The sequence below is a fragment of the Geospiza fortis genome, unplaced genomic scaffold (genome assembly GCF_000277835.1).
Source record: "Geospiza fortis unplaced genomic scaffold, GeoFor_1.0 scaffold344, whole genome shotgun sequence".
Taxonomy (NCBI): domain Eukaryota; kingdom Metazoa; phylum Chordata; class Aves; order Passeriformes; family Thraupidae; genus Geospiza; species Geospiza fortis.
Window position 1 is genome coordinate 355,146 of NW_005054584.1, and position 12,894 is coordinate 368,039.

Consider the following 12,894-nt stretch of genomic DNA (forward strand, 5'->3'; position numbering starts at 1 on the left):
TGAGCTGCAAGCTCAGCTCTCCCTGGGGATTTGTGACCTGGGTTTGTACTAAGCCAAGAGCACCTGTGCTTGGGTAGGGTGGCACTGCTTCTCGTTATTGCCACTGATGTCCAGCCCATGGTCTCCTCCACCTGAGAGGTTTAACCCAAAGGTCTCCCTGCAGCAAACCCCCAAACGCTGCCCAGTTGTGGCAGCAGCAACTTTAGAGGGAGATGCTGAATTCATACAAATCTGTGTCCTGATGCTGCTCAGGATCAAATCTTAAGGAAAAGAAGGAGCATTAGCAGGGAATGAGTGGGCTGATAACCTGCCCAGGACTAAGAGTCCAGGAATATGAAGTCTCATATCTCTCCTTGCCTTATCCTTTCTCATTCCTCTGCCTTGCTGCTGGCTGGGCCATCATGTCTGTGCACTGAATCCCAGGGCTGTGAGTGCAGTCCCCAGCCCAGAACACCTCGGCTGAGCCGCATCCTCATCCCCACAGAGCCCCGGCTCTGCCGGCACAGAGGCTCGGAGACACGGCGCCTCTCCAGCACAGCTCCGCCATTGATCCCCCTTTGCTAACAAACAGCTGCCTCTCTGGGCTCTAATTAAAATGGATCGAGGTTTATTTAAATGCCCTCCTTTCCCTGCTGCGAGAGCAGGATGCACTTTGCTTAGCAACCGGTGGTGTGGAGAGGAGCTGGATCGATACCTGCTCCGCTCCTGTGACACCAACAGACACCAGCCTGAAAGTGCTCAGTGCCAAGAGGGACTCTGAGCTCCCCACCAAGCCTCTGACCAAGAAATGTGCTCGTGATCCTGGAAAACCTCTGGGTAGATGTAAAGGAATGGGCAGAAAAAGGAGAGAAGGAGAAAGGGGGATGCAGGAGGTGGAAATGCAGGAGGTGAATGGATAGAGTCTGTCTCCAGTCTCCCAAGTCTCCTGCGTCTATCCTGATCAAAAGGATGGAAATCTTTGGCTGGACCCAGATCTAGACGCTGTGTTGTTCAGGACAAGGTGCTGTGAGGACACAGGGCCTGCCTGCCCGTACTCACCGCGTTCATGTCAATGCCGTTGGTGTAGGACCAGGCGTGCTGGAAATACTCCTCCAGGCGCTGGCGCAGGGGGTTGGGGATCTGGTGGAAGCGGATGAACTCCTTGACCCGCAGCATCTGCGTGTGATAGCGTGCTGTGCCTGAGTAGAGGCGCTGGATGATGGCCGAGACATTGCCGAAGATACTGGCGTACATCAGAGCTGAAACGAGAGGGCAGGGCTCAGCGGGACATGGCGAGGTGCATGTCCAGCTACACGAGACCTGGAACCAGCAGATTCCCAAACCCCATATCTACCAGGACCTGAAAACATGTATTTCTATCACCCCATCCATTTGTCTGTGCAGAAGAGGCACAGGCAGAGGAAGATGCTCCAACCTCCAAAGCAGGGATGGGAACAGCGGGACGTGCGCAGGCACTCACAGCCAATGAGCATGACACAGATGGAGAAGATCTTCTCGGAGTTGGTGTTGGGCGAGACATTGCCAAAGCCCACGCTGGTGAGGCTGCTGAAGGTGAAGTAGAGGGCAGTGACATATTTATCCTTGATGGATGGGCCAGAGGAGAGGTCGCTGTCGTTGTAGCGCTTGCCGATCTGGTCACCCAGGTTGTCCAGCCAGCCGATCTTGTGCTCCATGTAGGGCCTCTCCACGTTGCCGATGGCGTACCAGATGCAGGCCAGCCAGTGGGCGATGAGGGCGAAGGTGCACATGAGCAGGAAGAGCACGGCTGCTCCGTACTCCGAGTAGCGGTCCAGCTTCCGCGCCACGCGCACCAGGCGCAGCAGCCGGGCAGTCTTCAGGAGGCCAATGAGGGTGGTGGTCTGCGGGGGAGAGGTGAGACACCTCAGGGACCAGCAAAGGGTAAATATGGCATGTTCCAAAGGCATGTTTTCAGCTGAGCTGTGCTTCCTTTGAAGGATAAAAATGCATTTCTAGAGTGTGAATCACCTTGTCCTGGAGGTGACCTCTGAACTGGGTCAGATGAGTCACAGCACAGGAAGGGCAGTTTGCCTCTGCTGATCATAAAGGCAACAAGCTCTGGGATTAGAGGTGAGCAAGTGACAAGAGCCAAGGCCAAGCCCATGTTTCCTGATGGATCCTCTCCTTGCCAGCCATTGCTCCCAAAAATGCTGCATTTCACTCCCAGATGTGCAGTCTCCAGGCAGTACAGTAACTACAGGGTTATCCCATTGCCAACATTTTGAGTTTGCCCGGCAATGCACCCCCAAATTCACCCACACTGGAGTGTGGGGTCAGCCCTTAAACTGAGCCCCCAGCCTGCTCTGCTGGGTCAGCCGCAACAAGGGGAGTGGGTCCACTCTGAACACTTAGAGTAGGGGCTGCCTGAGCCTAAAAAATGAAATCCCAAGTCCCAGCTGCTTAAAAATCTGTAAAGACACCCTTCTCCACCCTGTGACCAACCACCCCTCTCCCCATGGATTTAGCCATCCACCACTGACGTCAAACAGCCCACATCCCTTTCCTTCTTATACATCTCTCCCTGTCCATCCACGCGTCCCCTCCTGTCCTGATGGACCCTGCTCTTACCTCATCAGAGCCAGAGCGGAAGATGAGCAGGTCGAAGGGGATGGCAGCCACCATGTCGATGAGGAACCACCCCTTGAAGTAATGGATGGCGATCTTGCCGGGGTGGCTCACCACCTCGTCGTTGATGTTGACGTAGGTGGTGCGGAAGTTGATGACAATGTCCACGATGAACATGATGTCCACGATGAGGTCAATGATGTTGAGCGGGTCGCAGGAGTAGCTGCAGTCCCAGCGCTTCTCCTCCACCTGCTCCTCGTTGAGCAGGAAGGCGGCCGAGTAGGGGGTGAAGACGGCTGTGTAGATGACCAGCAGGAGGATGAGCCAGTCCCACACGGCCTTGAAGGGGCTGTAGTGCAGGATGGTCCATCGGTGGATGCGCGGCGCCTGCAGCTTGTACTCGGGAAGGACGTCAGCGCCCAGGGACAGCACCTGCCAGGAGAGGGGTGTGAGGAGGATGCGAGACCAGGAGAGAGGCTGGATAACGCCAGGAACCAGGCAAGGGACTTCCATGTGCTGGTAGAGCATCAAGGAGCACAGAGTGGTTTCCTACAGCTTTTTCACCTTTGTTGGCTGCATCTGTGTTTGTCCAGTTCCCACTGTGGCTGACACCAAGGTCCTTGTCTGTCTCTGATGGTCACAGCACCCTTGGGGCAACTTCTTACCTACTTTATGGCCTTCTGACCCAGCAGAGAGGAAAGTGTCTGCTGCTGAGCCTCCTTCTGCCCTCAGCTCTGTGCCACCTGCTTGGGCACTGCTGGGAGTCCCTGGTGCAGGGCTATGGGATGGGCAGCTTGGAGATGCCCTCGCATGGCTGTGTCACCCGAGGGTGACAGCATATTCTGCATCCTGCAAGCCTTTCTTGGCCATAGCAAGTATCTTCCCCTGATGTCCTTCTGGCACACTTGTCCTCCAAGCAGAGGGATAGCTTGGGCCACCTGCAGCAAAGCCTCAGGCAATGCCCATTTCCCATCTCACCCGTGGCCACCAACGTGCAAATACCATCTCGAGTGGTGAGATGGTGCGAGCCCCCTCCCATGCTGTCATGTGTCCCCAGGCTCGCTGCTTTCATGGGGACACTCCACAGCACTGGTGAGTTCCCCACACACCCAGGCCTAGCCCAGCTCCCCCTCCAGGACCAATGCCAGCTCCTGGTGGCTCTAAAGCCACTGTGGGGACACAACACAAGACACTGGGTGTGGGAGGGGTGGGGCTGCCCTGTGTTGGGTGCTGAGGGGTGGTGGCATGAAGGGGCTCATTTGGAGCTGGAGGCAGCTGGATCCCCTTCCTGCCCCTGCTGCTCTGTTGTCCCCCAGTGTCCCTGTGGTGGTGGGACCAGTGCCAGTTGCAGAGGAAGGTGAGGGGCACCTCAATTTTCCCTCCTGGCACTGAGCCCCCAGCTAAAAGGGAGCTTTTTGCTGGGCTGCAACAGAGAGGAGAGAGGAAAGAGAAGAGAGGAGAAAGGAGGATCCACATATCCCAAGGCAACAGTGATGAGCATCACCGTGGTTCTGGCAACAGACCTGGAAGAAGGTTCTGATCCCTCCTGCCCTGACAGGAAGGATCAAGGTTTCTTTTTCAAGGGTCTCCCAAGGGCTCCTCATGCTGCGATCCAAAGCAGATCCACCCCTGTACCCCCATCCCACAACAAGCCCCAGCCCTTCCCACATCCCAGAGCCCCAGGACGCCGGACATTCCCGTGTCCCCTGCTCCTACCTGCCTGCAGCTGGCCCTGCGCCCCAGGCGGCAGCCGCCCCCCGCGTTGCCCACGCAGGCTCGCAGGCACTCGGCCAGGCGGGTGGGAGGCATGGGCACGAAGGGCACCCGCGAGCCCGGCCCGCGTTAATCAAAGGCGATCGATGCCGGCCCCGTGGGGACGGCAGCGCCAATGGAGCAGCGGGAGCCGCCGACGTCGGTGGGGACCGAGAGGGGAGGGATTGGAAAAAGTGACCCAAGAGCAATCGTTGTGCAGGGAATGAGGCACCATGGGCTTGGGGACCGGCTCCTGTGGGGATGGTGGGGAAGAGAATGAGGCAACGCTGATAAAATGCTTGATCTCAAGACTAGGATGAACCTGGAAGAGTTGAGATGGGCTCCTTCAGCTTGTGTCTGGGAAAACCAGCAGTGCTCCCAGCCTCAGCAGCTGAATGCTTGTTCTGCCTGGCTGGAGGCAGCTCTGAATTCAGGGCACCAACTACTGTTCCCTATGCTGGGGCACCTGCCCTACCCCTCATCCCTGGCACCTAGCAGAAGCAAGAACAGATTAAGCACTCTTGCTTTCCAGGCAGGAATGAATAAAAAACCACAGCCCCAAAGATCTGAGGCAGAAAAGGGTAAAGAAACAACCCCCAGAAGAGCACGCAAACCGCCACAGAGCTAGGGAGCAGCTGCAGCCTTGTTCCTCTCTGCCCCTAAGGGATGGGAAAATCACCCTTGGGTGGCCTGGGTGGCCCTGGGAGTCTGAAGGTGGCAGTGCCATTGTTCCCCTGGGTGCCCCTTCCCTTTGTCCCCTTTCTCCTGGTGGGGTGCTGGGTGCTGGCAGTGGGCGTGGGAGTGCAGAAGGGAGAAGGAGGAGGAGGAGGGAGCAGGGTGTGTGTGGGCTGTGGGTGACAGGGGGAGAGGCTCCTGCGACCCTGGCTAACCCAGGCCATTGCTCATGCCCCCTGGTGCCCAGGCACCCATCACCTTCCCAGCTGTGCCCCGGTGTCCCTTGCCTGGTGCTGGGGATTAGGGGACTGACCTGAGGTGGGGGCACTCCAGAATCACCAGGAGAGCCTCAAACACGAGTGGCTGGGCAGGATCAGGCCCGTGGTGCTGGCTGCAGGCTGGCAGTGACCCAGCGTCACTCCCAGCACATATCCTGGTGCAGCTCAGCCCCCCATCCCTGTCCCCAGCACCCTCCTGCCCAGATGGGGGGACTGGGACATATTCCACCTGCAGACAAGACTCCAGCCTCACAGCATCCCCATGTGCCTCCAGCTGTGCTCCAGAGCCCTGTGAGGCTGTGGCACCTCCATTGCACTGGTGGCCTGCCCTCCCTGCCAGCTCAGTGCAGGGCCAGACCATCCCAAAGAGCCCGGCTCCACTCCCTGCCCACCCGCGGGTATTTTTAGTTGATGTCTCGCCACTGTCTCTGCCTCACCATGAATTATTTAACAGCCAGGAGCAGGGAGCTGTGGCTTGGGCAGGAGCTGTGGGGGGCACTGGGGTGAGGACAGGCAGGGGCAGATGCAGCAGGGAGGAGAGGTCCATCCTGTCCCATCCCACCTGGAGACTGAAAGTGAAGGGAAGATTGGGCTGCAGCCACCAGCTCCGACCCCATCACCCCACACCCAGCCACTGACAGTGAGTGGCCAGCACCGCTGTGACAGCCACCCCGGTGTGACCATTCATTCCTGGTGTGCTCCTTGTGATGGGGACCGGGGCGTGGAGGCTGCTCACTGTCCCTCTGGGGAGCTCAGGGGCCAGTCCTGGGTCACTGCAGCCACTCCCAGATTAGAGAGACTAATGAAGGGGACAAGCCAGGGGGAAAACAAGAACTGTTCCATGATGTGGGGAGCCCATGCCCTGTGCATGGAGGCTGTGAAGTTAAAGGTTTGCTGCCTCTGAGACAGAAGCAGAATCCTGCATAGCACCCCACTCTGATGGAGCAAACTGGAGGCTTTTCTGGGGTCAGATGGCTGTGTTTTCATTAAATTTGCCCTGGGCTGCTGCTGGCAACAGTGGGAGGTGCCCTTAGATGTATTTTGTACATTGAGGCTCTCCATGCCTCAGTTTCCCCACGGCTAGATGAGCTCCTTACCTGGCATTGTGGGATACACCAGCACCTTTCACGCACACTGACATCCCCATGGGATGCACTATTCCATGCGTGTCCCCCTGGGTGACAGCAAGTGTCCCCTGCAGTGACAGTGCAGTGCCACCTGCTGTCTCCCGGGGGATCCTGTGGCCCTCGGTGTGCTGACACCAGGCCAGGTCCTTGGCCGGGCACCTCGGGGCTCCATTCCCAGCGCTGGGGGACAGGAACCGTGGCCAGAGCTCCCCACAAAAGAAGCCACATGCACACACAAACAGGCAAACGCATGTCCCCCTCAAGGCCACCATCATGAGCAGCCCATGCTGGTATTTCCCCAGCCACAAATTGCCAGAAATACTCGTTTAGGGGGGCTAAAATGAGAATTTCAGCCATTCAGAGGAAGGCATAACCAAACACAGGGATACTGGCATTTTCTGTGATGGAATCTCCAGGTGTCACTGCCCTCTCTGCTTCTCTCCTCCCAAAGCCACCAGAGTGCTTGTGACTGTCCCCCAGCAGCAACACCAGCACCCCACTGGCACTGACGTATCTTCTGAAAAATCCTTTTGTTAGGATTTTTCTCCTGAGAAGCTGAGAGGCCTCAGAAATTAAATGTAAACAATAATTATCTGATTGCTTGGAATGTGGTTTGGAGGTTGCTTACCAACAGGTGCATCTTTGATTGGTCTCATGTGAATTGTTGCTACTTGGTGACCAATCACAGGTCCAGCTGTGTCGGGACTCTGGTCAGTCCCAGGATTTTATTATTCATTCCATTCCTTTCTTTGCTAGCCTTCTGATGTCTCCTTTCTCTTTCTTTAGTATAGTTTTAATATATAATTTTCTTTTAATAAAATAATAAACATAATAAATATTTATTATATAAAAAGATAGAATAAATATATTATGAATATATTAATAAAATAATAAATCAGCCTTCTGAAACATGGAGGCAAGATTCTCATCTCTCCCCTCGTCCTGGGGACCCACAAACACCACCACCAGACCCCACCACTGCCTTGGTGGCACCTCAGGGCCCCCATACCTGTGTGACCTTCTCGGTGACATTCTGGGTGCGCTCCATCACCTTGTGGGGAGCAATTATCTCGATCTCTGTGGTGGAGCCTGAGCGGTGCTTCTCCAGGTTGAACTCCACGAAGTTGAGTGTGAACTGGGGGATCTGGCTGATGGTCCTGTACTTCATGAGGTCCGAGTCCGACGTGGAGTTCGGGGGGTTGGGTTTGACGTGGGAAGCCTCTGGAAGAGGATGGAGAGGAGCACTGAGAAGGGCAGTGTGAGCAGGAACAGATCCCCAGAGCCCTGACCTCGTGTAGGACCTCCAGGAGCTGGGGACCACCACAAGGTGCCACCAAAAGGTGCCGAAATCTGCTTGGCCATAAAGGCTTGACTTCTTCAGGCTGGCTCAGCTGTGGGATGCCCAGCCTGGGATGCCTGAGAGAGGGCTGTTTTTCCCACACTTCACTCATCTTTTCACCATTAAACCTCCTGCAGGAGGCTCAGAGCAGCTGCCAAAACACAGAGACACTCAAGTGTCCTTTGCTACCCCTGGTGACTGTTGTGGGTTGGGGACCAGCCCACTGAGATTCACCAGGGAGAGATGCCAAAACTGGCATGAAAACAGACAGGAGGAGGTCGTTCTCCTCCACCCTTTGCCTGACAAACAAAGCTCCTGAGCTGCTGTGCTGGGTTTTGGCCAAACTGAACCAGGAGTCAGATGCATCCTCCACCCCCAGCTCCAGGTAGGGAGGTCAGAGCTTTCTCTGGAAGAAGAGCTGTAGTGGGGGTGCATCCTGATATTTCTCCCTGGGGACCTGCCTCTGGGTCACCCCAGGGCACGACCAGGGAGGAAGCTGTGTAGGTGGTCATTTCATGGTCAGGCTTGTGGCAACGTGTTATCATGAGTGGGAGCCTGTACCCAGACCCAGAGCTCCAGGAAGATCCCCAGGCACTGTACTCAGTGTGTACCAACCTTTCCAAATCCTACAGGCAGGGCAGGGTTGTATTTTCAATTTTTTACCCCTTCTTGCCCTTGCATTCTGACATTGCCCCAAGTGGTGGTGTGGGCAGGAGGTGTCTGAAGACGTTGTGAAGGTGCCCAGTTAGCACCAGCCATCCTCTGCCACCCTGCTCCCTGCTCATTCCCCTTCCCTCCCTCTACATCGTGTCTCCTCCTGAGGGTCTGTAACCTGTGACTATTGGAGGATCATGAACCCCCAGCCCATTTTTACAGCCAGATTCCACACATTGATCTCTCTCATCCCCAGCTGAGAGCCTTCTCTTTCTACACCTCCATCTAATTTGTCCAGAGGTCTGTACATGGATAGCATGATGGAGGGTCGTTCCCTCCAGCCCTTCAGAGTGGCCTGGCCAGTGTCTCACCCACCTCCAACACATGGACACAGCTCACACTGCACATGCCTGCAGAGCCCTTCCCTCCCTCCAGGGAAGGTGGGATGGCTTCGGGATGCCCCTTGTGTGGGGCAGCCAAATGCAACTTCATACGGTCTCACATCTCACACACAAACCATGGATGGCTCTACCTACAGAGCAGGACCTGCCTGCGCAGGGAATCACACGGAGACCAGTGGGTTTTGGGGAGAAGACCCAGGTCATCTCCACTTTGCTGAGGGAAAAGAGACCAAGACCTCCCCCCCGAGATGTGCTGGGGCCACGGCCAGAACCCTGCCTCCCGCAGTAGAACCGACGGCTCCGGGGTTTTCCCTACCTGAGTTTGCCCTCCTTTCCCTGAATTTTCTCTGGAACTCAGACCTCGCAGCCTCAAAGTTGTCCAAGGAGGAGACCCTGCGGAGGCTGTGGAAGCTGCCCCCAGGGCGAGACCGAAAGAAACCCCATGCAGGGTGAGGGCCCAGCACGGGAGGCTCTTGTTTCGGGGACGAGTGTTGTAGGGTGGGGTCGGCCTCCAGGCTCGGCCTCCGCTCCTTTTCCAGGAGGGATTCGGTCTCTGACTGCATACAGTTTTCCTTGGGCGATGTCTTCAAGTCCCTCAAAATCAGGGAGTCACCACCAGGCTTTAAGACAGCCAGGAGAAAGCGTTGTATTAGAAGGAGTCCCCGCGTGCTGTGGGGCAAGGTGAGGGAGCCGGGGTAGGTAAGAGGAGAGGCAGAGGGCTGGGAAGCACTGCAGCTCCTGAGGTCATCTCCAGCCTGGACCAGGACCTGCTTTGGAGTGGGGCGACCGAGTCCCTGGGGACTTGGCAGCTCCCAGCTCCTGCCAGCTCCCGCCGGAGGCTGGGCGGCTGCGGGGAGGTTTGCGAGGCGATGCTGCACAGGTGGAAGCAGGTGAGAGCAAGAGAAGAGACCTAGGGACAGGCTTGCCTGGAGTCCCTGCTGTGCCATGCGTTTCTCTGAGATGGCCCTGTGTCCCACCGCTGGGGCTGCCCTTCCCTCCCCTGCTGCAAGAGCTCAGGCCATCACTGAGGCTCAGTGCCCAGGCCCTGTGCTGGTGTTTATGAGGGAGGATGTGCTCTGCCCCAGGAAGCACCGGAGGAGCTGCTGGGTTTGCAGATTTGGCCATATTGCTCCTCCTTCTCCTACAGCCACGGTAAACCATGGCTAAACCTTTTTCCCTGGAGATCTGAAGAGTTTCCAGACTTTAATTTCTGCAATGGGGTGTGCAAAGCAACCCCCTTCTGGAGTAGAAACCCATGAGAACGTGCACCTCCAGTAATACCCACAGGAGGAACTGTGGCACTCCTCACCATCCCTAAGGCCCTTTAGGGCAGGTTTTAGGATGGGGTCCCTGCAGAGGCTGGCTGCTGGCTGGCCCTGCATCTTTGGGCTATGGCCACTTGACCAAGCTCCAGCAAAATGATACATCATCAGGTTGTCCTCAGTGCACATTTTCCATTCCACACTGCATTCCATTTCCATTCCACACTGCAGTGCCCCATGCAGCTCCAGCCTCGGGGTACCCAGAACTTTTAGCAGTGCTGGTGCCTGTGGGAACGATGTACCCAAAGCATCTGATAACCCTACACACATCTTCAACCTACCACAGGCACAACCTCTGAGAAGACAGGCACCTTCCATCTCGTTATATCTAGATTTGGGGAAGCAGATTCATCCAGGCTGCCTGGATACACCCAGCACAGCCAGACCCTGGCACCTGGGGATGCCTTAGCAGAGCAAAAGCCTCCTGCTCACAGCCTTGAGCTGCAGCATTTCAGAAAACAACAGGTCTTGGGCTGGAGGCACCCTGAGCACTGTCAGGAAGCCACCAAGAACAGCAATCTCTAAACAGGCCACACCAGCAGCTTTTCAAGGTTGGTGACAGCATCACCTTCCATCATGGGAAGTACAATCTTTGCTGGAGGGCTGAGAAGCTGGCCCTGCCTGTGCTGCCTGCTCCCTGCCAGGAAATCATGGGGAAATGAGCCTGCCAGTCCTTGCTCAGAGCACACCATGCTCCTACATCCACCACCACTCCTTGAGGTGGGGACAGCTCCCTGGAGCTCCACCATCCTGGACAACGCGGAGTATGGAGGCAGAGCTTCCTCCCAGCTTTGGCACATCTCCCACTCCCCCCTCGAGCCGCGGGATGTGCAGAGCAGCAGGGAAGAGCTGCAGCCCACACGGCCAAGCCCAGCAGGGCCAGCACTGCCCCCGTGCCCTGCCCTGCCACAGGAGATGGCCCAAACCACAGCAGCCAAGGGGGACTGGGATGGGGACAGCGAGGAGGAGCGCTGGGACCTGGCCTGAGGCGTGGGCCGGTATCAGACAAAGGCTACGGTTACCTTTCCATAGTCAATGGCTACTCCATCAAACTCACTGGTGGGCAGAGATTTCCGCTGGATTTTGAGGCGCCGCAGGGACGGGAGACTAAACTTCAAACTCCTACCTTCACCTTGTTAAAAAGAAAAACAAAACACAAGAGAGAAAGGTGTGACCTAGCTGCATGTGATGGCTGGAGTGAGGCGGGGCAGGGGAGAGGCTACGGAGAGTTTTGGGTGGCTCTGGGGGATGCACATGCTGTGTGGCCCTTCCTCCTCCAAAGCACTGGCTATTCCCATGCCATCACAGTGCCACGTGCTCAAGGCAGACCCTGACCTGGCAGCAAGATCCTCTGAGCTGGAGAAGAGTTCCTTACAACTGCAGATGTGAGATGGGAAAGGTGCAGAGCATCCCTAAGCCAATTAAAGAGGTTAAAGCCAATTAAGGGATTTGGTCCCGGGGGAAATAGAGCCTCTAAATCTCCTTGGTGGAACTTTAGTGAAAGAAACCCCACATAATAGAGATGGTAATTTAGAAAGGCGCAGGAAAAAAAAAGTAGTTCTAAAAATTTTGTTTCTGGATTTGTTTTGAGTTTTCAATGAGGGAATTTGGACCACAAAACCAGGATCCCTTTCTGGCATCACAGGGGACCAGGAGACCACCTCACGGGGGACTGGGGCTGAGACAAGGGCAGCCAGGGCTGCTAGGAGCTGTGAGAGAGGTGCAGGAGAGGAGGAGCCCAGATCTTGAGAGGGCCCAATGGCCCTGGTTGTGACACTCAATGCAAAGTCACTTGTCCTCTTCTAGAGGAGACCATGGTCACTTGCTACTGCAGAGTTTGTGTGAGCAGCTGGGTTCACACCCTCAGGGCCTGGGTCAGCCCTGAAGCTCATCCAGCAGCACCAACTCTGCTCCCTAACTGCACAAAAGGTGGCCTAAAATCCTGGGGTGCATGGGATGTGGCATGAGCTCCACAAAGACATTGTCCCCTGGGAAAAAGCAGCATGTTGAGGAGCTCCTTGATTTTGGCAAGATTAACTTCCCTCATCCAGCCCCAAAACACCACCGAGCTGCTTGGGCAGGGTCCCAGCCTGCCCAGAAATGCCCCTGCCCATGGGGTACCACACTGGCTCCCTCTGCTCACCCCATCCCCACTGCCTAGAGCAGCTTTTCAGCTGGAAGAACCAAAGCATCCAACTTTCCCTGCACACCAGTGAGCTGGAGACCAGCAACACAGCCACCTGTGGCTATGCAATGAAAGACTCAGTCAGAAAACCTGAGCACAAGAGCCTGATCTGGGTGGGCACCAGCAGCTTTGGCCTTTCCACACCCCCTGTCACTGGAGTGGGAAACCCAAGAAACACAACATCCCTTGGGATGCTCAACACAACATCCAACATGCAGGGAAGTGACAGGTGCTCTTGATTTGGGTACCTCCTGCCAAAGGTATGTCTTTGGGTGGGATGGGGTATGGCTGCATCATATGTTGGGATATTCTGAGAGCTGGTGGGGCTGCAAAGCAACACTGGTGCTGGGATTTAGGATTTCCTCAGCAGGTCATGCATAGAGGGTAGCTGGTACTAAAGCAACCCATCAAAAATATGAATCTCATCACTTCACAGACCTACGAACACATGCACAGTTACCTGTCCATTCACACTCACACATCCACGAGCCTCCTGTGTGCATGCCTGCCCTGAGCACACACAAACCCACACAAAACTCTGCTGGTGCCTGCTGCCATCCACAGACACCTGAATGCTG

At 56.0% G+C, this 12,894-nt stretch overlaps 1 protein-coding gene across 5 annotated transcripts in view; it reads right to left on the reverse strand.

Annotated features, from left to right (window-relative positions):
* Positions 1–12,894, reverse strand: part of KCNH6 (potassium voltage-gated channel subfamily H member 6) — a 20,300-nt gene that overhangs the window by 6,242 nt on the left and 1,164 nt on the right. For 3 of the 5 annotated variants that reach the window (XR_004082640.1, XM_031064381.1, XM_031064378.1), the window contains exons 2-7: positions 11,154–11,263; positions 9,126–9,429; positions 7,425–7,636; positions 2,587–3,015; positions 1,460–1,859; positions 1,039–1,238 (exon numbers count right to left, since the gene is read on the reverse strand). Coding sequence is in view for 4 of the 5 variants with exons in the window: in XM_031064381.1 (XP_030920241.1) it covers positions 1,039–1,238; positions 1,460–1,859; positions 2,587–3,015; positions 7,425–7,636; positions 9,126–9,429; positions 11,154–11,263 (1,655 nt within the window). In the remaining variant the exon portion in view is untranslated. The remainder of the gene's footprint in view (positions 1–1,038; positions 1,239–1,459; positions 1,860–2,586; positions 3,016–7,424; positions 7,637–9,125; positions 9,430–11,153; positions 11,264–12,894) is intronic. The other 2 variants (XM_031064379.1, XM_031064382.1) reach the window with 2 other exon arrangements.